Genomic DNA, 27,183 nt, shown 5'->3' on the forward strand with positions numbered 1-27,183 from the left:
CCCAAACACGCAGAGCTGCGAGTGCCGCGGGCGGGGAGGCGGTGAGTGTACATGGGGGGAGCCGTGCGAGGCTGAGACGGGATGGGAGCTCGGACTCCTGGCTCAGCCCGCCTCCGCCTCCTTCCCGGGTTCCAGGACTCGCCTGGGTGCCACGAAGCCAGCGTCATCTTCAACCTCCTGCGCCTGCTCACGTGGGACCTGAGGCTGGTGGCAGACTCGGGGCCTTGTCTGTGATCCGGCCTGGGCTCGGCGGGGCCTGGGACCCGAAGCTCTGCGGGCGGGAGGCTTCGGGCCCCGCCCTCTGGGGGGCCCTTTGCAGCAGGCGGGTCTCTCAGCCAGCTCGGGAGATCCTCAGCCTCGGTTGGCGGCACCTCGACCCACCGGCACTGGGTGCCAGAGGTGCGGGTGCTTTTCCCAAGGCCAGAACGAGTTCCCCGGGATGCAGCGATACTTCCGTGGGACGCATGATCTTCCAGGCTCCTGGTGTGGCAGGAAGAGACTTGAGTCTGGAGTCTGCCTTGACTCCCACGCGCCATGTACCAGTTTCTACTTCTGTGGTTCCCAGAATCCCAGCGGCCCTCTCCCAGGGCAGGTCCCAGGCCCTGATTTGAACCTTCAACGCCCACTTTGGGATTGTCTGAATCTGTGATTCTTGAATCTCCCCAGTGGGGAGGCGGCATACGTTCCCTGAGGGATTTGGTAGTGGAAAGGCCTAAAGTCCTTAAATTATTGTAGTTTTTTCACTTCTGTTACTTACGCATGTTTTGTATTTGCAAAATTCCTGTGTGTATCTGCAATTCTGTCTGCGGGTGTTAATTTATGGCCAATTATTAAATATTATTGCATTTGCATTGGTTGTTTCCTTGTGACCATTTTGGGGTGCACTGTCCAGTAAAAAAAAATGCTGAACCAGGGAGGTCAGGTGACTTGAATTTCAGTTCTGACCCTGCCATTTAATTATGGAGTAACTCTGGGCAAATTGCTTCTCTCTGAGCCTCGGTTTTCTCATCTATGCAATGACATTATGATACTGTCCTTGCAAATGAGTAATGTATTTTGAAATAGTGTTTATAAAGCTTCCAGGTGAGGTCATAGTGTGGTCTTAATAAATGGTCTCCATTAAATAACCACACACAGAGAAGTACACAATTGTGCTTTTTAAACTTGTCCAGATTTGTGGGCTGGCGATCTTTGCTGCTAACTGTGATCCTCATTCTCAAGGTCACACAGCTAGTGAAAGTCAGAGCCAGGTCTGAACCCCAGACCCTTTGGTTTCAGAACCTATGCTCTTAATCACCCCCACTGAACTTCCTTTCTAAGAAAAACAAGCCTGAAGTTTAGGAATTTTGAGATACTCTATCCACTTTCAGAATTCGCTGTTGATCCAATGTCTTCTCCCCTGAATTAAGGCCCTTGCAATTGACAGAAATTGACAATGCCCTGGTAGGTGACTGGGGTACATCCCTGCTTTTGGCTTTGAAACATGTTTCTGTATCAGAGCTCAAAGATTTTCCCAGCTGAGGACTTCTGTTTACCCTTTCTCTGGAATTATCAATGAGGCAAAGGACTGCAGGCGGGGATCACGTGTCAGAAAGGACCCAACCCCTTCTCTCCAAAAAATTCATCCCTTCTGGGTCCAGAAGTTCCAGCTACACAAAGGCCAGAGACAGCAGTGGTTACTGTCCAGGTGTCAGACCAAGTTCATTAAATCCCTGCCCTCACCACTTATGTGCTGTGTGACCTTGGGCAGGTCTCTTAACCTCTCTGAGTCCCCGCAGGTTACTACCTATTTACAAGGCAGGCAAAGGACAAATGCAGTTGGTGTTCTCACGGGCATTCAATACTGCCTTGTGGCAAAGCTTCCGTGACCTGGTGAGACACAGAAGTGCTCGACAAAAGGGGGGGGGGTGTCTCTGTTTTCCGTTCGCACTGGCTGCTGCCTTTCCCCAGAAGGCTCGACCCTCAGATGTTCACATAGCTCCCTCCCTCCCTTCCTTTAGGCTTCTGCTCACATGTCACTTTCTCAGGCCGCCTCATTAATCCCGCTCTCTGCTCTCATCTCGGCATTATTTCCCCCCCATTTTCTGTTACCTGACGTAATACATGCGCCACGCTCCCCACCCCCACCCCCAACCCCGGACACTGTCTCTTACTCCTCTCTAGTAACAAGCTCTGTGAAGGGTCGTTTTGTGTTTGTTTGTTTTCGGTGCTCAATTCCTGGCACCTTGAGCAGTGCCTGACAAAATGGGGACCGAATAAGCACCCGGTGAATCAATGAAGGCGTTTGTCACCACTGGTGACCAGCTGGTTCCTTTGAAGTCCTTGGGCACACTCCACCCCCCATGCCTTAGCAGAGCGTCAGATCCCTGGGTCTTTCTGTGCCTGGACGGTGGAAGGTATGCATGCGGGCTCTCTGTCAATGAATGGCAGGTGAGGACAGGTGGGGAAGGGTTGGTGTCCTCTCTGTTCTTGGATGTTTAGCTTTTCGACTCTCTCTGCCTGCGTCCAGCCAGCCTTCTCCCTGGGATTTCTCCCAGTCCCTGAACTGCCTCCCTCTTGGAAGTCTCAAGTTCCCTGTGGCACCACCCACCAAGGGTGCCTTACCCCTCCCCTCCCTATACTAGGGAGTCCCGTAGAAAGGCAAGTCCCTCTGTCCCCTCCCACCCCAGTCCTGAAGCTAGTCCCTTCAGGGCACCGCGACCCCTCCCGGTGGGGCCGGCGCTGCCCCAGTCCTGAGGATTCACCGTCGGAACTCACCTTCGCGTAGGCGAACACTGAATCCGGTTTCTCTTTCGCTCCAGATGCTCGGCTGGCTCTGGGCTTCCCCGGCCTGGGGGCCTCCCCTGGCAGCGAAAGTTTTCACTTTTCCTACATCAGCCGGAATTGCCCATCTGTCCAGGTTAAAAGCTGCACCATGGGGCTCGGGCAGGAACGACACGTCTCAGAGCTGCACGTTCTTCGGGGACGCAGACAGAACAGTCAGCTGGGACCCGGGAGAGGACGCCCGACAAGACTGAGGACCCCGGGGGACAGCCTCTTTGACATTTGGAGTCCCCCGTCTGCTGAGGAAGACCAGAGTCCAGGAATGAAGCCGAGCGAGCCCCACAGCACCGTCCACGACCCTCCCCTCCCCAGAGCCCTCGCCCTCGGCCCCTGATGCTGCCCTAGCCCTTGGCTTTCTGTCCTTCCGTATCACAGATCCGGCTGTGGGACGCACGCTGGCGCTCATTGCTATGGTCCAGACCGGGACGGGAGCAGTGCCCGGCCCCCAGCCCCTCGGGGCCCTCCTGGATGCCGGGGGCTGCCACTTGGCCCAGTTCAAGTCTCTGTCCCCACGAGAGCTGCGGGCTAACCTCCTCCCCTCCCTCTGTGGGTTACCTTTCCGCACTCCCCCAGCGGGGGACCTGCACCCTTCCCTCCCTGGGCTACCCCCCCCCCCCCCCCCGCATCAGCCCTGCAGTGGGCAGACTCTGAAGGACTCTGCCAGTCGTTTTGCAACTTAACCTACTGTTGTTAGCACCATCCAGTCCTACTGGGGTGGTCTCCTCGCCGTGCCTCAGGCTGACAGGCCGACCTCTGCCTCTGCTCTCCAGGAAGAGTCACTCGCCCTGCAGGCCCGGACCTGACGCCCCGCCCCCGCCTCTTCCCCAGGACCTGGGAGCTGCGGCAGCTGCAGGTAAGGGGACAGTCAGGCCCACCCCTACCCCCACCCTCACCCTGCCCCCTCCCCTTCTCCTTCTCACCGCCCCTCTCTCCTCGCCCTCCCAACCTGTTCTCTCTCACCTGCCTTTGTCTCCCGTCCCCAGGTGTGGGAGCGCCCCGTGGCCTTGGAGGCTGAGTTGGCCCTGACGCTGAAGGTCCTGGGGACCGTGGCCGACGGGTCCCAGGGGGGCATCCTGGACCAGCCCCTTCACACGCTGCGCCACATGCACTCCGAGCTCCAGGCCGTGTCTGCGCTCTGACCACCCACCCTAATGTCCCTCTCTGTCCCCGGCCCTGCCTCACACGCCACCCTCCTCTGCCCCCGGGTCTCGGCTCAGTCTGAAGCAGGCCCCTGGCCCCAAGGCTGCCTCCATCACAGGGTGCAGCGTCTCCACGAGGCCCCGAAGAAGGTGAGTGACCGGTGTCTGAGCACAACCGGAAGTTCAGATGACAGGCAGTCACTGACCCATCGCTTCTTCCCCACCGGAGTCCCTCGGCTGCCTGGAGGCCTCTGTCCTATTCAACCTCTTCCGCCTCCTCACCCGGGACCTGAAATGTGTCACCAGCGGAGACCTGTGTGTGTGACCCCTGACAGCCACCTGCACCCTGTCCCAACACCTTAGGTGTTACTTATGCATCCACCACTTTTCTTAATTCATTGCCACCAAATCATGATTTATGAATTCATGTGCGTGAACTCTCAAACTCGGACCTGATAAAATGTTTATTTTTCTACTTTTTGTAAACATTGTGCAAATAAAAAATGAGGAAAAAAACGCTCCTCGTGGTGTGGGACTGTGTGTGTTTGTATGGATTAAGTTTGTGAGGGTTTTTTTATGTTTATTTTTGGGAGAGTGCACGGTGGGTGGTGCACACGAGCAGGGGAGGGGCAGAGAGAGGGGGACAGAGGTTCCAAAGCGGGCTCCATGTTGACAGCAGAGAGCCCCATGTGGGGCTTGAACTCACGACCGATGAGATCATGACCTGAGCAGAAGTCAGATGCTTACCAGACTAAGCCACTCAGGCGCCCCTTTTTAATTTTTATTTAAAAAAAATTTTTTTTTGCAACTACGTGGATGGAACTGGAGGGTATTATGCTAAGTGAAATTAGTCAGTCAGAGAAAGACAAATATCATATGACTTCACTCATAAGAGGAATTTAAGGTACAAAACAGATGAACATAAGGGAAGGGAAGCAAAAATAATATAAAAACAGGGAGGGGGACAAAACATAAGCGACTTTTTTTTAAGTTGTTTTTTTTTTGTTTTCTTTTGTTTTTTTTTTTGTGTGTGTGTTTATTTATTATTGAGAGACAGAGAGAGACAGAGCATGAGCATGGGAGGGGTAGAGAGAGGAGGAGACACAGAATCCGAAGCAGGCTCCAGGCTCTGAACAAGGGGTCAGCACAGAGCCTGATGTGGGGCTCGAACTCACGACCCGTGAGATCATGACCTGAGCCGGAGTCGGACGCTTAACCAACTGAGCCACCCGGGCTCCCCAAAACATAAGCGATTCTTAAATGCAGAGGACAAACTGAGGGCTGCTGGAGGGGTTGTGGGGGGGGGGTGGGCTAAATGGGGAAGGGGCATTAGGGAGGACACTTGTTGGGATGAGCACTGGGTGTCATACATAGGGGATGAATCACTGACCTCTACTCCTGAAACCATTATTGCACTATATGCTAGCTAACTTGGATGTCAATTTTAAAATTAATAATTAATAAAAAAATTTAAGGAAAAAAAATTAAAAAAATTTGTTTAAGAAAAATATTTTTTCTTCTGCCATAACAAATTATCACACATTTAGCCTCTCAAAACAAGACGGATTTGCTAGCTCACGGTTCTGCGGGTCAGAAATCCACGTGGGCTCGGTAGTTTCTCCGCCGTGGGTCTCATGAAGCCGGACAAAGTGCGGCTGGCTGGGTTCTTATCCGGGGCCCTGGGAAGAATCTGTCTCCGAGCTCATTCAAGTTATTGGCAGGATCAGCTCCGGGCAGTTGTAAGACTGAGATCCCTGCTCCCTCGTGGGGCTGTGAACACCCATCCACCCTTAGCTCTTGGTGGCCTCTTTGTGGTCTTTGCTCACGGGACCCTACATGTCAGAGCCAGCAGCAGCGTGTGGCCAAGTCCTTCTCATGCTTCGAATCCCTCTGACTTCCCCTTCGGCCACGTTTCGTCCGACTCCTGATTTCGGCTCAGGTCATAATCCCAGGGTCGTGGGACTGAGCCCTGCTGAGTTTAAGAGGCTCTTAAGATTTTCTCTTAAGAGATTAAGATTCTGTCTCTTAAGATCAGGATTCTTCTTTTTTTTTTTTAATTAATATTTATTTTTAAGAGAGAGAAAGAGAGCACGAGTGGGGGAGGCGCAGAGAGAGAGGAAGACCCAGAATCCAAAACAGGCTCCAAGCTGTTGGCACAGAGCCCGACGCGGAGCTCGAACTCACAAACCGTGAGATCATGACCTGAGCCGAAGCCGGATGCTCAACCGACTGAGCCACACAGGCGCCCCTCTTTCATCGTATTTAATGAGAAGTCTGGAACAGCAGGGTTCGTGTGAAGCTGTGTTGACCCGGGTGGTCCACAGGCTACATACACCTAGCTAGTCAGCACTTGAAATGTAGCTGGTACAAGCTGAGCTGTGCTCTAAGTATAGAACATTCTGCAGAAATTGAGGAATTTTTATTAAAAAAAAAATTTTTTTTTTCACATCGGGCCTGCCAAGTTTCCCCACTGTAAAGCTACTCTTTTTCTCTTTGTAACAAGTAAGTGAGGAGACTTTGAGACTAGGTAAATGCGTATTCCTTCCCTACCTCTGACCCGTCCATGTTGGCATCCATTGACGGTGGTCATTTGACGGCTACTGTTAGGACAGTTACCGACGAGTGATTCTCTTTTTACATGTATTCGCTGGCATTCTACTCTTGGGAAGAGCTTTTCTCTCCTCCCTCACTTATGTATTTACTGATGGATTTCCATCAGCACAGACTCATGACTCCTTATTTTATTCAGTGGATTGTAATTCTTTGCTATCCTTTATTTTGGTATTTCAGTTGTTCCGGATTAGGTCAGTAGGGTTCAAGAGGGCGCCTGTGTCTTTGTGTGTGTTCCCGTCATTCTTTGAGCACCGCCTTGCTTTCTGGAATACAATTTTTAGTAATCCCCCCGCCCCTTCCAGGTCTGTAAAGAGCCGCTTCTCCAAGGAGATCTGGTTATTTTTTTCAGTGGAGCACAGTGTTTGGAGACGGAGATCTGGGTGCGAGGTGGGTTGATTGTTTCAGGAACACCATTGCTTCTACTCTCTCTGAGGACAGAGGGACAGAGCCAGGGAATAGACAGATGTACGTACAGAATTTTGGCTCAGCGTAAAAGGCTAAAATCTTAACAACTTTTACACTGGAGGCACCTGGGTGGCTCAGGCAGTTAAGCGATTGACTCTTGCTCTTGGTTCGGGTCGTGATTTCACTGTTCGTGAGATCGAGCCCTGCATCAGGTGCTGTGCTGACAGCAAGGAACCTGCTTGGGATTCTCTTTCTCCCTCTTTCTCTGCTCCTCCCCCACTCATGTGCATGCTCTATCTCTCTCAAATAAATAAACTTAAAACAATTTTTTACACAGATTATCTGTTGAAATTATATATTTTTAATATTATAAATATATTTGCAGATATGATATATTTAAATATATGATATTTAATGAATATTTCTATTATTTTCTTTTTCTTTCATATATTTATTGGTCACATGTTATTTCATATATTTCTTTTTACTTTTTAAATGTGGCTACTAGGAAATTTAAAATTACATATGTGTCTCACATAATACTTATATTGAACAGTGCTGGTCTAGAGGGCATGACGTCTTACTGGTTCTAGACTCCACCCGGTTGCTCCTCCTTCCTCAGTGTATCAGTACTGTCTCTCATCATGATCATAAAATGGCTGCCACAGATCCAGCCATCACACAATCACATAACGGACCAAAAAACCCAACCAAACAAAAAAACCAGAAGTGGCAAAGATTAGAGCTAACTGTATCTATACTTATTCTCTCTTTCTCCCTTTACTGAGACAAACTAAGTTTTAAGTGGATCCAAGAGCGCTCTACTAAAGACATTTTCCAGCCTTCCCTGCAACTACAGCAGCGGGTATTGCCCAATGCATGTGAGTGAAAGTGATCTGAGCACCTCATGAGTCATTCCTTTGAAGGAAATGGCAATGCCCGTCTCTTTCTCCTTTCTCCTTTCTCCTTTCTTGCCGGATGACAAGAATGAGAACAGTCATTTTATTTTGCCTTCAGTTTCCCAGGGTATTTTCAGTGGCTATAGAATTCTGTGTTGACAGCCTTTTTTTCTTTCAGCACATTGACAATTCAGGGTAAGTTATATATAGACCGAGGTCCTTTCTTTCTGGAGCTCCCTCCATATTGAGATTTCTTCTCTCAATTTCTACCTGCTCTGGAAGCCCTAAACTCTGGCATCTGACATCTCAAATGAATGATTACGATTTTCTGCTTGAGTTCTAGCTGCCTCTTCCCGCACAGACAGAGATGCGTCTCTAGGGGAAAAGCCATGTAAACTTAGATCTCATACAGTGCCTTCTTGTCTTTAAAAGGTTGAATCCTCTCCAAGTTTCTGCCTGCCTCTAGTTTCTCTCCAGTGCTTGTAAATAGTTATTTAAAAAAAAAAATTTTTTTTTTTTTGGTCCAGAATTGGTAATTGCTGTGTGTGGGGAAGGTAGTCGGGGCCTTCTCACCTGTCCTTGTCCTATCCTTCTCCCTCTCTGGTTCCCTCTCAAGTGAGTGATTCCACTCAGGGTCTCTCCTGTGGTTGCAGACCACATGTCAGCTGGGATTTGATTGATCTGAAGTTTTGACTGGGCTGGATGCCATTGATGGCTCACTCATATGGCTGGCTGTGAGCTCGGCAGGGAGAGTTACCAGAGCACCTGTAAGTGGCTTCTCCATGCGATTCAGACTTCTCCCAGCACTGCACTCCCTGGGCTGTTGAACTTCTTACAATGGGGTTGGCTGACCTCCAAACGGTGTTTAAAGGACAAGATGTGAATGCTAGAGGCCAGTTAAGGGCCATGTCCAGAAATGACACTAAATTCTATTGGTCCCAGCAGTCTCAGGCCCTGCCCAGATTTGAGGGACTGGTGAAAAGTAAAACTCAGTCTTGATGGTGGAGTGGAAGTGCCACACTGCAGCAGAGCATATAATAGAGATTGCTGGAAAATACAGTTTGACCACAATAGACACAATTTCCCTCCACGCAATACTCTAAGTGTGTACGATGCTGTGTGAATGAATGTGAATGTCTGCCCAGGGTCCATGGCTTCCAGTGCCCTGGAGAGTAAAAAAATTGGCACACCTCCAGAGGTTTTGTCTAACACTAGTATTAGGGGTTGGAGACCAATTAGTACCACTCTCCGTGGTCCTGAATCTGTGTGATTTCTCCCTGCCCAAAGCCATGCAGGAGAATGGTCCAACTTTACCAACACACACACACACACACACACACACACACACACACACACTGCATGTTCTTTCCTTGTCAACATTGGCAAAAATTGACATGAAATATAATAATAGAAAAAAGAGAACCATTCTGTTTTATAACAATAGCAAGAAGTTGGTGACAGGTCACAATGGATCTGGTCATATTCTAAGCACTATCCCAAGGTGAAGTCCTTAAATTCATACAATAATCCTATGTTGTAGGTACTATTATCCACATACATTTTGAGGCCAGGAATAGTGAGGAACAGAGAGGTAAATTTCCCACTCAATGTTACACAGCTAGTAAGTTAGGATTTGAAACAAATTATTGTGGGTTTTTTTTTTTTTGAGAGAGAGACAGAGACAGTGTGACTGGGAGAGGGCAGAGAGAAAGGGAGACAGAATCCCAAGCAGGCTCCACACTGTCAGTACAGAGCCCAACACAGGGCTCAAACTCATGAAACTGAGATCATTACCTCAGCCGAAACCAAGAGTCGGACACTTAATCATCTGAACCACCCAGGCACCCCAAAACAAATTATTGTTGACAGACTCCATGCTCTTAACCACTATAATATATGGACTCTAAAAGAAAATGGGCAACAAAAGTAAATGTGAAAAGTAAAACTTTTTTTACTGAGACCATCCTTATTTCTGGTTCTTCAACATTATTGCACGACAGAACCCAGTGGTTTTCTTTACACCCCTGTACAGACTCTCCCTGAAATTATGAATGAGGGTAGACAGGAACACAGATGGGGGTCAATGAAGTAGAGGAGGAGAGAGATGCCATATGGAAATAAAAAGACAGAGGTTAGTTTAAAATAGCATTTTCAAAAGTAACAAATGCTCATAGTTTTTTGTTTTCCTTGCTTTCTTGATGAAAAATTGGTAAAATAAATAAAGCTACCACTTTTATATTTCATTTACATCATTCATGTACTAATGGTAGTTTTATAGTTACAAACATTTTTGCTTTATGATTTTTGTGGTTTACTAGGGAAGGTGGCTCTGTTCTTACCTCATCAAGAAGTTTCTGATATTCAACCATTCCCACAAAGGCCACTTCCAGGCTGGTGATAAGGTGGAGGACAGAAAGAAGGGAGAGACCAGGAGAAAAGAAATGGAAGGGGAGATTCCAGGGGGCTGAACCAGATTTGCCATAAAGCTAACAAAGTTCACCTTTGGTTGGGTTTCCTGGAAACAGATTATGAGATGAGAGCCTCCTAGCCCAAGCTTTACTGGGGAGGATTCTCAGGAGATAGACATACAAGGGAGTGTGCAGAGCAGGACTGGGTAGAGGGGGAAGCTAAACCACCATACACTTGAAAACGAGGTCCTACAGGGAGCTCTGGAGCTGGGAAGGCCCTTTGGAATTGTTCCAAATTGACACAAGGAGTTCAGGCCTTTCTGTTTCTATATCAGTCAGTTAGTGGTTGTGGGACACCCCCCCCCCAAGAACTGGAGTATAAACATAGTCCCAGCTGGTTTCCAGTGGATGATGGAAATTTCCATGGAGGGACCTGGCTGTGCACTGTCGGCAGCTTGGCTCTGACCACCACAGTGTCCACTACAGTCCACCCCTTGTCTTAGTCGAGCCGCTTGCTCCATATACTCACCTTGTCCCATCTGGGAACAGTTTTTCCAAGATTCTGGCTGGTCCAGTCTTCTGGAGGAACTTGAGAAAGAAGGTTTAGTAGGATGATCTACATCCTGCTTCTGCAGCTGGTCACAAGCAAGTTACTGATACTTATTATTCCCTCCTGCACCATACATTGTAGATTCCCTTCATCTTCAACTAGAACTTCTACTGGCTTGGATGGGTAACCCAGACCCTTATCCCAGAGTGGTGTGAGGCCCTTGCTACCATGACCTTCTCAATCTATGGCTGCAGTCTACCTATGCATTTTTTTCCCCATCAAAGCTGGCCAACAGATTAACTGAACTGAAGATCCAGTGGATCACTTGAATGCTAAGCATATGCTTCCCCATCTCCACTGTACAACAGGGTCAATTTCCCCTGCCAAAATGTTGCTCATTGGTGTCTTCGCAGAAGAGCAGTGGCTGGGTAACAATCAGAACTTAAGGTTCAATGGGATTCTTGCTGAGTTTCAGGTGGAAGGGACCCTTGACTGGGAACCAGGATCTCTCATTCTGCAGAACCTAAATTTTTCTGGTAGGAAGCATGACTGTCTAAGGTGGGTCAGTGGAAATGATGGTAAGCAATGCCATTTTTGCATTCGCTCTTTGGTTCCCGGACTCATTTTTTCTACTCGCTGGGGGCCCAATACCATATGGTGATGGTTGATTTGTGGTATATGCTGCATACTCAGTAATTTCCATTGCAGAATTTCCATTGCAGGCGGAAGCCTCAGCTACATCTTTAAGAGGCTATTTCACAGCTTTATTAGGCCAAATCTTCTGGGTAGTGAGGTATGAAATGGGACCAGTGGATCCCATGGTTGCATGCCTACTGCTGGGCTTCCTTTGTTATGAAGTCTTTTGATTCATGGTGGTGTTATGCAGGATCCTATGTTGGTGGATCTGAGTTCTGACATCCCTCAGATGGTAGTTCTTGCTGAGGCCTTGAGGTAAGGAGAGGCAAACCCTTGGCTGGGTTATCCCGATCAGGATGAATCAGCGTCTTATTCAGGGTGGAAGGGATCCAATGTCATCAACTTATCACTCAGTGGCAGGTTGGTCTTCTTAGTGCACGGTGCTTCTGGCTGGCAGGCTTGACATTCAGCAGTGGCATTATCCGGATGAGTTTTTGTGAGCAGCAGCTCAGGCTGTTGGGCCCCATCCATGGCCTTCATCTTGCCACCATGGCTCCCCCATTCATGTGCGCACGGTAGCAGATCTGGGGAGGCTGATGACGGAGGCGGCTGATGTCAGCTGGCCAAATCATTACTTCCCCTTGGTTGATTAGTGTCACTTCTGTAGTAGATGCTCTCCGGTGGCGTTGACATGCAAAACCAAAATACGCTGTGTGTCCATTCCCCTGGGTCCATCCATATACCTCTATCCCAAATGTCCCCATCTGAGGTCATCTCGTCTTTTTCAGGCTAATTTCAAGCTGCTGACCAAGCGTCAGGGCCATTTTCTAGTGCTTATAAATTCTTGCATAGTCACCTTGGGCTACTTCTGTTTCCACATACTGGATGATCAGCTTTACCACCTGGAGCTCTGCCTATTGACAAGGTTTCCTCTCAAAGCTGTCTTTCGGGGTCACCCTTGAATGGGCTGTCATGAGACATAAGTCTATTTTCATCTTAGACCCAAGTACTGAGCCAATCCATCCATGGGCCAAACTTAGCCTCTTTCATTCTCATGGGCCAGTCACAAAGAACCCCCTGCCGTGTGGCCATACATGTGAACAGAGGAATAGGCAGCCATATAACAGCAATAGATGACATGGAAGCTTGGGCCACTTGTTCATGAAGCAGACTTGTCCTCTGGCCCTGCCTGTGTCTCATCTTAGATCTTAGATCTTACAATGAATGGCTGCTTAGATCACCTAGCCTTATGATTTGGTGGGTCAGACAGCTCATAATTGGTCACTTGATGTCTCGAGACATTGAACTTCCTGTCCACTGTGACCCAGCAGCACGCCAGGCACTGCTTTATGAATGGAGTGTACTTTGTTGTAGATGCCCTGACCTTGCTCCAGAACCCTAGTGGGCTCCATTGTGATTTTCCCATTGAGGTTTTGTGTAAATGCCACAAGTGGTCTTTTCTTACCACAGATACCTCAAGTTCCATAGGGTGTGTTGGATCATATGCTTCAAGTGACAGAGAGGACTCACATCACAGTCTGGACCTGCTGCAGAGTGCTTTTCTTCTCTGCACCCCACTCGAAGCTGACACTGTTTCACATTTATGGCTTGGAGCATTATTCCCATATGCTGTCTGCTGAGTCCAAACATGCCTAACTGGCATTGGGCCTTTTTCTTAGCAGGAAGAGGTGTGAGTTGCAATAGTTTATTTTGAAGTGGGCGTCCTGACATACCCTGTGCCACTGGACCCCTAAAGACTTGACTCATGGAGCAGGTGCCCAGACCTTTGAAGAGTTTCCCTCCCACCCCCGGGAGGATATCTTCCACATGCTTGTCACTTCTCCCTCTTACAATCTGATTAGCATGTCGCTGTCAAAGAGTGGGCCAACATGACGTTCCGTGTCCAGATGGTCTAGGTCCTTGCAGTTAATGTTATGGCAGAGGACAGGATGGGCTAACATATCCCTGGGGCCAGATTAAGTATGCATCTTGGCCATCCTGAGTAAATGCGACCGGCTTCTGATTCTCCTTTCCATAAGGGACAGAAAGACTGCATTTGTCAGGGCAATGGCCACATATCACACCGTGAGGCTGTGTTCATTCTCGCTGGCAAAGATACCCTGTCCAGCACAGCGGCTGCAGTTTGGGCTACTGCCTGATTGAACGTGCACATCCACTGTCATCCACGATGATCCAGACGGGCTTCAAAGGGAGCAGGCAAGTGAACTAAATGAGGGTGTGATGGGATCACCACTCTTGCCTTCTTCGTGTCTGAGGGCACTGATCTCTGCCATGCCCTCAGGGGTGTGATGATTGCTTCTTAGTTATGATGATCAGGATGGGAAGGGGCCAGCCGCAGATATTTCTATTATAAGAAGCCCTTCCCATTGTAACAGCTCTGTGAGGGAGACCTGGGTCAGGATGCCATGTATCACCTGCCTCCATATGCCCCCCACTCGAACAGAATGGCATCGATATTCATTCAGATTCTGTGTTCCATGATCATCAAAAGGTCTGAGTTGTCACCTGTAACCAGTGCCCTGTTAACCAAGGTAACGGCCATGGGTAGTGGCTTCCCGTAAATGTTTACCGACTGGTTCTCAGAGAAGAAAAGCTCTAATTTGTAGCATTTTCCAGTTTCGATGGTGTAAATACAGAGGCTGCCAACATGGTATTGCTGAGCACGGAGTTTGGAAGACATGTCCGGCAGGACGTCATGATCTAGTATTTCTACGTAGAAATAATAGACATAATATTTTACTTGCCTGGGGCTCTCATAACAGAGCACCACGGACCGAGTGACTTAAAAATGGCAGAAGTGTGCGGTCTCACAGTGCTGAAGGTTGGAAGTCCAAAGTCAGGGTGTCAGCAGGGCCATTCAGGTTTTCGTCTGCAAACCTGTGCAGGAGAATTTCCTCATCTTTTCCAGCTGCCAGCATTTGCCAACAATCCTTGGCATTCCTGGGGTGCGTCACTGCCATCTCGGCCTCCATTGTCACATGGCCGCCTTCTTCCTCTGTGTCTCTTCTCCCTCTTTTTATTTATTTATTTATTTATTTATTTTTTTAAAATTATTTTTCAACGTTTATTTATTTTTGGGACAGAGAGAGACAGAGCATGAACGGGGGAGGGGCAGAGAGAGAGGGAGACACAGAATCGGAAACAGGCTCCAGGCTCCGAGCCATCAGCCCAGAGCCCGACGCGGGGCTCGAACTCCCGGACCGTGAGATCGTGACCTGGCTGAAGTCGGACGCTTAACCGACTGCGCCACCCAGGCGCCCCTCTTCTCCCTCTTTTTATAAGCACACCAGTTGTGTTGGATTAGGGCCAAACCTAACGACCTCATCTTAAAAAAATTTTTAATGTATACTTATGAGAGACAGACCATGAGCAGGGGAGGGGCAGAGAGAGAGACACAGAATCCGAAGCAGGCTCCAGGTCCCAAGCCTGCACAGAGCCTGATGCGGGGCTTAAACCCACGAAGACTGGGATCATGACCTGGGCCGAAGTCAGACGCTCAACCGACTGAGCCACCCAGAGACCCCTGGACAGAAGGCTTTTAGGGGAGGGCTCTTGGGAGGTGCACCTATAAGAATATGAGGAAGGCAGGATTGTGGGGGGCAAGGCAGTTCCACAAGACGTTAGCCCATCCTACAGAGAGCTCTGCAGCCGAAATGGCCCCTCAGACTTGTCCCAAATTGAAGCCAGGGACTCAGGCTTTGGTATCTCTATGTCAGCCAACCATTGGCCTCGCCCAGTTCCCTGGGAGGGGGACTAATTTTGAGGCAAGGCAGTTCCCTGGAGCTGACAGCTCTCCCCTCTGGGGGGGGGGGGGGTGCAGCCGGGAGCCATCAGCAGCTACGTTCCCAACCGCTGGGGCCTGAGCCTCCTGGTCTTGAAGAAGGGATGTGGGCGGAGCATCACCAGGCACTCTATTCGCAACACAGCCCAAGCTTCAGGGCCTTGCCTTTGTCTGGCCCTTCCCAGTCTGGGGTGGGGCCTTCTCCGCAGGTTCACAAGGTCACACGTTTGTGTAAAATAAGCAAAATAAAACCTTTTCCCCTGGTGGCTCAGTTGATTAAGCATCCGACTGTTGATTTCAGTTCAGGTCAGGGGCTCAGGGTTTGTGAGTTCAAGCCCCACGTTGGGCTCTGCGCTGACAGCACGGAGCCTGCTAGGGATTCTCTGTTTCCCTCTCTCTCTGTCCCTCCCCCTTTCACTCTCTCTCAAAAATAAAGAAACATTAAAAAAATTTTTCCCTTTTTTTTTTCTTTTTTTTTTTTTTTATTGAGATAAAATTGATGTATAGCATTATATTAACTTCAGGTGTCCAACTTAATGATTTGATATTTGTATACATTATGAAATGATCACCTCAATTCATCCCCATATATACTTATAACTTTCTGTATTGAGATGAGAACTTTTAAGACTTACTCTCTTAGCAATGTTCAAAGATTCAATACAGTATTATTAGCTACAATCACTGTAAATCACACCCTCAATAGCTGTTTATTTTATAACTGGAAGTTTGTGCCTTTAAAATTTTTTTTTTTAATGTTTCTTTATTTTTGAGAGAGAGACAGAGCACGAGTGGGGATGGGGCAGAGAGAGAGGGAGACACGGAATCTGAAGCAGGCTCCAGGCTCCATGCTGACAGCACAGCGCCCCACTCAGGGCTCAAACTCGCAAACCGCGAGATCGTGACCTGAGCCGAAGCCGGACGCTCGACTGACTGAGCCACCCAGGCACCCCGGAAGTTTGTACCTTTTGAACACCTTCACCCATCTTGGCCACCTTCATCCCCCTCACTGCCTCTGGCAACCATCAGTCTGTTCTCTGTGTCTATGAGTTTTTTGTTTTTTGTTTATATATAGAAGCTAGATATAGATACAGATATAGATGATATAGATATAGATATAGATATAGATATAGATATAGATATAGATACAGATATAGATATACATGGCTTCTATATATAAGTGAGATCATATGGGGTTTGCTTTTCTCCGACTTGTTTCACTAAGCTCAATGCCCTCAAACTCCATCCATGTTATCACAAATGGCAAGATTTCCTTCGTTTTTGTAGCTGAATGATACTCCCTTGTTATATACAGTCCACACCTTCTTTATCCATTCATCCATTGATGGACACTTAAGTTGTTTCCATGTCTTGGTTATTGCAAATGATGCTGCAGTAAATACAGAGGCGTGTATATCTTTTGAGTTAGTGTCTTCTTATCCTTGGGGTAAATACCCAAAGTGCAGTTAGTGGGTCATATGGTAGTTCTATTTTTAATTTTTTGAGGACACCCCCCCATACTGTTTTCCCTAGTGGCTGCATCCATTCGGTTTTTCAAAAGGAGCCCCTGAATGGTGTAAGCTTCAAGCCCCACTTAATCCTGGATATGCCCCCACGAGTGAGAACAACTCTAGACAATTCATACTAAAGAGTTTGCATAAAGGGTGAGCTGCTGTAACAAAGAGACTCTCAAAACCAGTGGATGAGAAAACCCCACGGAAGTATAATTCTCTTCCACCCTACAGCCCTGAGGGCCGTGGTCCAGTTGACAGAACATCTCTACCCAGTTTTCCAGAGACCCAGTTTTTCACTCCCTGCCCCCCTCTATAGGCTCCATGCCCAGGGGGCTTGAACTCATGACCCTGAGATCAAGACCTGAGCTGAGATCAAGAATCAGATGCTCAGGACACCTGGGTGGCTCAGCCGGTTAAGCAACCGACTCAGCTCAGGTCATGATCCCACAGCTTGTAAGTTCGAGGCCTGCATTGAGTTCTGTGCTGGCGGTGCAGAGCCTCCTGGGATTCTGTCTCTTTCTTTGCCTGTCCCCTGCTTGCTTTCTCTCTCTCAAGATAAACAAATAAACTCAAAAAAAAAAAAAAAAAAAAAGAGTCGGATGCTTAACCAACTGAGCCACTCAGGCAGAGGGCAGGCATTCTTAAACGTTTTCACGCATTGGACCTCATGACAGCCTTGCAAAGCTTCTCGAAATAAAGGAAAAGACACAGGACAAAGAAATCCAATTTTTATTGTAACACGGCTATCAAAATATTTTTTAAACCCGTGATATAGTAATTTATGTGCTTCTTCACTAATGCATTAAATAGAAAGCCACTCGTGGCAGCTTTAATAGCTACTTTAACTTGAAAGTAGAGATGAGCATAAATAATATTGCAAGATGCCTGTCGGAAAATAACATAATAAGAAAACATCTGTGATTTCTTTTGGTGATAAAGTCACAAGCTCTGCCAACACTTGTAGTCTGTTGTCTCCATTCGCAACAGACGAGCGGTGGACTGAATAGTGGCCCCCACAGGTGTTTCCAGTCCCTGGAACCTGTGACTATTTTTAATTTAGCCTATTTTATTTTTAATTTTTTTAACATTTATCTATTTTTGAGAGACAGAGCATGAGCGGGGGAGGGGCAGAGAGCAAGGGAGACACAGAATCCGAAGCAGCCTCCAGGCTCTGAGCTGTCAGCACAGAGCCCGACCCGGGACTCGAACCCACGAACTGTGAGATCATGACCTGAGCGGAAGTCAGGCGCTCAACCGACTGAACCACCCAGGCGCCCCCCCCCCTTTTTTTATTTTAGAGAGAGAGAGAGCAGGAGCAAAGAAGAGGGTCAGAGGGAGAGAGAGAGAGAGAGAGAGAGAGAGAGAGAATCCTAAGCAGGCTCTGCGTTGAGCCTCGATCCCACACTTAACCCACTGAGCCACCCAGGCGCCCCACAAATACATTCTTGAATCAATGATCGGCTGAATGACTGAACAAAGAAATAAAGGAATGAGTTCCTTTATTCCACAACGGGTTGGGTCCTTTGACGTCCTCAGCCGCACCTGAAGTCCTTAGCAGACGCTCATTCCCATCTCATATTGGTATCACGTGAAGGGGGGCCCAAGAGAAGCTTTCCTCTTCTGTCTCTGTCTTACTGACTCTTCCCCCTGCGTGGCTCCCTGGGTCATCCCTCTGCTGTAAGCAGCCTCCCTCCAGAAGCCTCCAGCCCCTTCGTGGAGATGCTTTCTGGGTATCCCCTCCCTGTCTCCTGTCCACGTTTGGGCAGCCTGCAGAGATGAGCTCCCCACCCCACCCGGACACCTGTAACCCCTGACTGTGGGGCTGAGGCCGCCCCAGCCCTGAGGAGTGTCCAGCTCAGGAGATCACTTTCCCGTGTCCGTTTCCCCTCCCCAGGCTCCCCTGGCCCTGCCCTGCCCCCCAGCTTCCCCAGCCTGGGGCTTCCCCTGGCTCCCCAGACAACCTCGGGCTGTGTTCTGCCATGTCAGCCCAGACGGCCCATCTGTCCGGGCCACATGGTGTGACATGGAGCTGAGGCAAGAATGAGCTCCCAGGAGGACGTGGAAATTTAGGCACTGTCATCGTCATCGGGGACAGAGCTGCAGCTGGCACCCGGAAGGGGAGACTGAGGCCCCAGGGCAACAGATCCCAGGGCAGCAGCCTCCTCCTCCTCTTGGTGAAAGAGGCTCAGGAGCCGGGAATGCAGTCAGGTGCGGGGCCCTAGAGGGAGGACACCATTGTGAGTGTCCCTTTCATTGCTCCTGCCGGGGTCCACCTCTGCCTCTGCTCTCCAGAAAGAGTCAGTCGCCCCACAGGCCTGGACCTGCCGCCCCTGCCTCTTCCCCAAGACCCGAGAGCTGCGACAGCTGCAGGTGAGGGGACAGTCAGGCCCACCCCTGCCCTCACCTGTCCCCTTGCCCTTGTCCTTCTCACCGCCCCTCTCTCCTCACCCTCCCAACCTGTCCTCTCTCACCTGCCTCTGTCTCCTGTCCCCAGGTGTGGGAGCGCCCCGTGGCCTTGGAGGCTGAGCTGGCCCTGAGGCTGAAGGTCCTGGGGACCGTGGCTGACGCATCCCAGGGGGACATCCTGGACCAGCCCCTTCACATGCTGCGCCACATCCATTCCGAGCTCCGGGCCTGTGTGAGCACTCAGGGCACCCAGGCCGTGTCTGCGCTCTGACCACCTGAACGTCCCCTTCTGTCCTGGGCCCTGCCTCACATGTCACCCTCCTCTGCCCCAGCAGACCCCCAGACCCAAGGCCGCCTCCACCACTGGCGTTCCCGGCTCCACGAGGCCCGAAGAAGGTGAGTGACCAGGGAGTGACTGGTATCTGGGGACAGCTGGGAGCCCAGATGATAGTCACTGACCCATCCCTTCCTCCCCACTGAAGTCCCTCAGCTACCTGGAGGCCTCTGTCATGTTCAACCTCTTCTACCTCCTCATCCGGGACCTGAAAGGTGTCACTAGTGAAGACTCTTGTGTCTGATCACTGAGACCCACCTGTAGCGTGTCCCTTAGATATTATTGCCACACCAACAATCTCCCCTAGATTATTGCTTCCAGATCCCTATTTGTTTATGAAGCCCCCAAAAGATGTTTATTTCATGCTTTTCATAAAATGTGTGAAAACAAACTATTTGTGACATTGATCCTGTTTGTATGTGACTGCGTAAATGACTGCACGATTGCACAAGTGACTGTGGCCCTCTGAGTGTGTGTGTGGGGAGGGGGCAGCAAAGGAAGGGGGGAGAGGGTGATAGAGAGAGTTTATGAAAGAATGAATGAGGAGGGACAGGCTCACTAAGGACGCTTTCAGCTGCAAGTAGCAGAAGATTTCATTGCAAGCTACTTAAACAAGCAGTTGTGATACCAAGTCATAACATGTCTGGATGGAGGCTGTGGCTGTAAGATCAGTGGGACAAGGGCTTTATCATGGACCTAGGGTCTGTATCTGAGTATTTCTAAGGATATGTGTCAATCTTGTGCTTGTGGTTCCTCCCCTAAACCTACTGTGGTTCCCAATCCAGAGTGATAATTGTCATGGTGGAAATCTCTTGGGAGGGATGTCAGAGTTGTCACCAAGAAGTCATTTACGTTACACCGTGGACATCATTCTATGCAGACAGTTGTGTCCTTTGCAAACAGTTTTATTTATTCTTTCCCACCCTTTACACTTTTATTTCCTTTTCTTGCCTTATTGCACTGGACGGAACTGTAGTACTACATTGAATAAGAATGGCCTGAGAAGGCACATTTTCTCTCTTCTACAGGGAAAGCCTTCAGTCTTTCACCATTAAGTGTAATGTTAACTCTTTACCAACTTGTAGATACTCTTTGTAGACACTCTTTATCAACTTGAGGAAATTCTTATCTGTCCCTATTTTTATAAGAGGTGTTTAAAAATTATGAGTGAGTGTTGAAGTTTGGCAAATGTATTTTCTGCATTGATTGATATGATCACATGAGTTTTCTTCTTTAGCCTGTTTTGGTGGATTATACTGATTAGTTTTCAAATACTGACCAGTCTTGCATCCTTGGACGAACCCCATTGGATCATGGTGTATAATTCTTTGATCTATTGCTGAATTCTATGTGCTAATATTTTGTTAAAGAGTTTTGTGTCTATATTCATTACTTTTGTGTGTGTGTGAGATAACAAATTCACCTCACTTTTTAAGCTAGTTGAGGTAGTACTTTCTGTTATTTGTAGCCAAAACATCCTTAATGATACACGTGGAAGTGAAAGGTGAGTTTCCCTCAAAGCTGAAGAGTTCTGGCTGCATGGGATTATTTGTCACCATCATTCCCTGGGACTGCAGTCGGTATGAAGTGTCAAAGTATCCTTGTATTCAGTACCCATGGAGGAGAGTCAGGAAGATGGATAATCTGGGGCTGCAGTCTGGGGAACCAGGCTCTTCTGCCCACTCCCATCTCTGTGACACCCCTCTCTTTAAATCTGTTTCTGGAACGTTTCACTCCATCTCTTTCAAATCTCTTCTTTCTCGTATTCACTACTCCATCACTTCCTCTCTCTTTCCATACAGATTACCTTTCCCTCTACCTTCCAGAAGCTGCAAGGTAGAAATTCCTCATCATCTACACCACTCTCCTACCTTGCTCCTCTATCCCCATGGATAAAGTGTCTTTCAGCCTGACTTGGGCCAGTGCCTGATCCTGGCCCCTCTTAATTCACTCCCCCATAAAATACCCTTCTCTTGTCCTCTATTTTTCAAAACCTTCTTTACAAGTATTTGCCCATCATCAGGCTCACCTTTCTTAGTCCATAGGTTTCTTTCCAACTATTTCTCCATATCTTTTTTCCATTGGCTCCACTTCCTTACCTACCCCAGTCTCCAGAGCCCCTACAGTTGGCTTCTTCCCCAAGAGCTCCACTCAACACCAACAATCTCTTCACAGCTAAATCCTGTGATTGATTCTCTAGTTCTCACCCCAGATGGTCTCCCAGCAGCATAGAACCCATTCTTCATCCATTCCTTCTTGTAACTCTCTCCCATTTTGATATTTGTGATATTATACTTTTCTTATCTTCCTTCAAATTCTGGCTGCTACTTCTCAGTCACATTTTCTGGTTCTCTTTCTTCTTCCTACCTCTTAAATACTAGAGCTTCTCAGAGTCCTGTCCCTTTTCTTGCTTCCCTCTTTATGGTCTCTCTGGACGTATACATTTCTATATACATGATATACACTCACACATACATGAATTCACCAACAACCTTCTTGCTGATTACTCTTGTATCAGTCAACGTAGGCCAGGTTATGCTATCATAACAAATAATTCTCAAATTTCAGTGGCTAGTAACAACAAATGTTTATTGCTCATTCAATATGACCATCATGGGTAGGCTGACTCCCAGCTCCTCACTGGGATCCAGGATAAAGGTGTAGCCCTAACTGGGATATTGCTGGTCTTAGAGTAGAGAGATTAGAGTACATGATGGTCTATGTACTCATTCTTAGAGCATCTGCTCCAAAATGGTACACATACTTTCATTGGAAAAAACAAATGACATAACCAAGACTGAGGTCAATAGGGCAGAGATTTGTAATTCCCTCCCAATAAGTGGATTCCTCACTTTAAAAAGTAAGAACAGGGGCACCTGGGTGGGTGGCTCAGTCAGTTGAGCGCCTGACTCTTGATTTCAGCTCAGGTCATGATCCCAGGGTTGTGGGATTGAGCCCCACATTGGGCTCCATGGTGAACGTGGAGCCTGCTTGGGATTCTCTCTCCCTCCCTCCCTCTGCCCCTCTTCTCTCCTTGTGTGCTCTCTCTCTCTCTCTTTCTCAACAAACAAACAAACAAACAAACAAATAAATGTAAGAACATAATTTGAATGATAAGGCAGTCTAATACATTCTAAAGTCATATCTCCAACTCTAATTTCAAGGACAGGGACAAATTAGCTTTGTTCTTGTGCATAGAAAACAGCTCAAGTTCAGATCCACACTGGACCACCTCATAAGCCAATAGCAACAAAAACTCTAATTCTAAAGGCCCCCTTGCCATCTTCTGAATAATGATCCATAGAAAGGGATTGGCCCGTGGAAACCCCTCTAAGAGCCAGTCTACTGCACCCAGAAGGCAGCACCAGTGGTTGCTCTCCATGGTTCTGAACACCGCTATCTGCCAGAGCAGGGTGGTTTCTTCCATCCCTTGGATCTTGATGAATGCCTGTTAACATCTTCAGCACTTAGAGGTAATGGTGGTGGTGGTGGCTTTTATTTTTGAGAGAAAGCGCGCGAGAGAGTGTGTGCCAGTGGGGGAGGGACGGAGAGACAGAGGGCGGGGCGGGGGGGCAGGGAGAATCTCAAGCAGGCTTCATGCTCAGAGGGGAGCACAACATGGGGCTCGATTCCACAACCATGAGATCATGACCTGAGCTGAAATCAAGAGCCAGATGCTTAACCGACTGTGCCACCCAGGTGTCCCGGTTGTTTTTTAAACGAAATACTGTAACATCACATATAGTTGTAGAACAAAAAGAACCATACCATTGTGTATTAAATGCAAATATGTTTATCAGGACTTTTTTTTTTTTTGCTTAAATAATAGAAAACCCCAACTCAAAACAATCAGGAATTTGTAATCTCATATAACCAGAGGTCTAAGGGTAAAATAGGCCAAGAGTTGGCTAATTCAGGAACTCACAGTAATGTTATCAATAATCCAGATTCTTCCTATCTCTCAGCCTTGCCATTCTCAGCATTTTAGCTTCACCCTTAAGTTAGGCCAACTTAAGGTCACATGGGAGCTACTACAGTTCCAGACATTACATCCTCTTGGCAATATCCAGAGGAAGAAAAGGGACAGCATCCTACCACTCCACAGATTCAGCTCTTCTCCAGCCCACCAATCATCTCCATATTCCTAAACTCAGTGGTTCATTCTCAGTCCAATCCTTCATGATCTATTCATAGTTGTTGATATAGGGGATCATTCTTTGTTCTGTGAAACATACTCTTCGCTAGTTCCCACTTGCCTGATTTTCCTTCTACCTCTCTGGCGGCTCCTGCTCAGTCTTATTTTCTGATTATTCTCCTCCTGTCCCACTTATAGACATTGGAATATACCAGGGCTCATCCTCGTCTTTATCTTTCCTCAATCTGTGATGCATTCGTCTATTCCCATGGCTTTAGAACATAACCAGCCTCTACAGTCATGGCTCCTGGGACAGATTGAATTCTTGCTGCAAATTCTCCCCCGCACCCCCAAATCCACATCATTGGCATGGCCTCACTGAAGACAGAGTTTACTTCCCTGCTTCTTGATTTTGGACCAAGTCATGTGGATTTTTAAAGCCAATGATGTATGTCTAAAAGTGATGATGTGTCGTTCTCAAGCTAAGCCAAGCCTCATCGGTTTCTACTTGCCTGGGCTTTGGCCATGGCAATGAGAAGAGCTCCCCTGGCTTGCTGCTGTCCTTCAGGCTGGCCTCAGATCTGAACCAGCCAGACCCACAGCTTGAAGCAGAGCCACCCATCTGAACCTGGCCGGAATCTGCCAGAGATTATCAGAGCCACCCCCGGCTGATCTGCAGATGCTGGGCTCGGTAAGTGGTTATTGTGGTTTTGAGATATTTGTGATTATTTATTACACAGCACAAAGTGACTGATACCACTCCCAAATTTTGATCTTCAGACCTCACCCCTGAACTCCAAGCTTATACATCAAAGTGACTACCGAACAACTTCATTTAGATGTCCAATGGGCTTCTCAAACTTATCATGCCCCAAACGTAACTCCCGCTCTTCTCATGTTAACCCTGTTGTTTCTATAATCTTTCTCAGCCCAGTAAGTGGCAGCTCATCTTTCCAGACCCACAGGCGAAAGACCGTGGAATCATCCCTGGCTCCTCTCTTTTCTGTCATTTCCCACATCTGGTTAGTACACCCAGTTGGCTCTAATTGTAAGTATATGCTGAATCTGACGATTTCTCACTCTCTCCACTGCCCCCCCCCAGTCTTGTCCATGGACAAGGTCCCCCTGGACCATGGCAGCAGCCTCCTCCCTGGGCTCCCAGTCTGTTTCCCAAACACAGCCAAAGGGACCCTGTGAACACCTGAGTCAGGCCAGGACCCCCCTTGCTCTCTCCTGGCTCCATTTTGCTCAGAGTAAAAGACAAAGTCCTCATATAAGGCCCCACATGACCTGCCCCCCTGACCTCCTTGATCTCATCTCCTCCTCTCTCTTCCCACCTCTCTCCATTCTGGCCACACGAATTCCTTACCATTTCTTAAATATTCTTTTGCTCTGGCAGTTCCCTCTGCCTGGAATGCTCCCCCACCCTCCCTCAGCATTGCCATAGCTCCCTCCTTCCCCTCCTCAAGTCTTTGCTCGAGTGCTTCCTCCTGAGGCTTCCCTGACCACTCATTCAAAATTGTTCCTACTCTGTTCCATGCCTGCTGCTTGATTAGCTTTTCTCTGTAGCATGTACACCATGTGGCATTCAATCATTTCATTTATTTTCTTTTGCTTATTGCCAGTCTCCCCACGTGGAATGCAATCTCCCCAAGGGCACTGTCTTTTTGTCTCATTAGTAAAGCCAATTACCCACCCACCCCCAGCCCCTAAATGTGACTGGTATGACATGTCGTTTCTGAGCCGGTGCACACTTTACCTGCTTTCTCCTATGACCAGAGACTGGCAAGGATCCGGGGTATTGTCTGAGTAAGTCGCCAAAGTGACTTGGATGAGCATGTGGTGTGAGCAAGAACCTTTGCAGACGTCAGCCCCTGAGGGTTGCTTGTTCCCGCGGCAAAATGCAGCGTGTCTTAACTTACAGGCTCGTCGTCACCAACCCACTGAGTGTCTATGAAGAGTAAATGAGAACATGTATTAGTACCACTTTTATCATTGCTACTGTCACTATTTTTTTTTTTTTTAATTTACTACTACTCCTACTTTGGGGTGTATTGGCACCAGTCAATCGAATTCATCCCTTGCCTTCTGGAAGTCCCCTTGCTCCCCATGATCACTTTTTAAAGACTTGAGGTATAATAGACATAGAATATTATATTAGTTCCAGCCATACAACATAATGATTCGACGTCGGTACGTATGAATAATCACCAACTAAGCCTAGTTAACATCCGTCCCTGTACATTACTATGATGTTTTTTCCTGTGATGAGACTTTTTCAGATCTATCTTAGCAATGTTCAAATACGGGCTGCAGCATTATTAACTGTGGCCATCATGCTGTGGTTACAATCCCGTGACATTTATTTCATAATGAAGAGTCAGTGCCTTTGCCCCTTTCCACCCATTTTTGTCCACATTCTACCTCTGCCCTGCCTCTGGCAGCCTCCAATTCTCTATTTCTGTGAGTTCGGTTTTGCTTTTGTGTGTGTGTGTGTGTGTGTGTGTGTGTGTGTGTGTGTGTGTTGTTTTCATGCGCCACACATAAGTGAGATCCTACACTATTTGTCTTTTTCTGTCTGACTTATTTCACTCAGCATGATGCTCTCAAGGTCCACCTGGGTTGTCGCAAACGGCAAGATTTCCCTTTTTCTTTTTAAAAAAAATTTTTTTAACATTTATTTATTTTTGAGACAGAGAGAGAGAGCATGAACAGGGGAGGGTCAGAGGAAGAGGGAGACATAGAATCTGAAACAGGCTCCAGGCTCTGAGCTGTCAGCACAGAGCCTGACGCGGGGCTCGAACCCACAGACCGCGAGATCATGACCTGAGCCGAAGTCAGACGCTTAACCGACTGAGCCACCCAGGCGCCCCAAGATTTCCCTTTTTCATGGCCAAATAACATCCCATTGTGTACCTATACCACATTTCCCTTATCCTTCCTTCCACTGGTGGTCACTTAGGGTGCTTCCATGACCTGGCTATCGTAGATAGGGCTGCGATGAACATGGGGGCGTAGATACCTTTTTGAATTTGTGTTTTGTTTTCTTCAGGTAAATACCCAGAAGTGGAGCTGCTGGGTCCACAATCACTGTGGTTCCCTGGAAGACTTTAGCCAACACCCAATTCCTCAGGGGATCTCCTGCCCCAGTTAGCTCTCCTAGGGGACATGAGACATTTTAGGGCAGAGTCACCACATTCATTTCCTATGGCTGGTGTAACAAATTGCCACAAGCTTAGTAGTCCGCAACAACAGCATTCACTCTCCAATAGTTCTAGAAGTCAGAAGGTAAGGACGAGACCTCAAAGACTAAAATCAAGGTGTCGGCAGGGTTGATTCCTCACGGGGGATCCGGGGAAGAATTCATTTCCTCGTCTTTTTCAACTTCCGCTGGTGGCCTGCATTCCTGGGCTTCGGGCCCCTTCCTCATCCTCGAAGCACATCGCCCCAATCTCTGCTTCGGCTGTCACACCTTTTCCTCTGTGGTCAAGTCTCCCTCGACTGCCCGCTTACAAAGAC

At 48.2% G+C, this 27,183-nt stretch overlaps 1 protein-coding gene and 1 pseudogene across 1 annotated transcript; both read left to right on the forward strand.

Moving 5' to 3' along the window:
* The first annotated feature begins 81 nt into the window (after positions 1 to 81).
* On the forward strand, positions 82 to 4,407 carry LOC121011337 (interferon lambda-3-like). The gene is made up of 7 exons (XM_040445606.1): positions 82 to 226; positions 2,802 to 2,978; positions 3,199 to 3,369; positions 3,615 to 3,676; positions 3,807 to 3,957; positions 4,036 to 4,112; positions 4,192 to 4,407. Exons 1-7 carry the CDS (start codon positions 82 to 84, stop codon positions 4,285 to 4,287), a joined length of 879 nt encoding a protein of 292 aa, XP_040301540.1. The 3' UTR covers positions 4,288 to 4,407.
* A 6,818-nt stretch (positions 4,408 to 11,225) lies between these two features.
* Positions 11,226 to 19,773, forward strand: LOC121011338 (interferon lambda-3-like; annotated as a pseudogene).
* Positions 19,774 to 27,183: the final 7,410 nt, after the last annotated feature.

The sequence above is a fragment of the Herpailurus yagouaroundi genome, unplaced genomic scaffold, assembly GCF_014898765.1.
Source record: "Herpailurus yagouaroundi ecotype Mexico unplaced genomic scaffold, PumYag 194, whole genome shotgun sequence".
In the NCBI taxonomy this organism is placed as follows: Eukaryota; Metazoa; Chordata; class Mammalia; order Carnivora; family Felidae; genus Herpailurus; species Herpailurus yagouaroundi.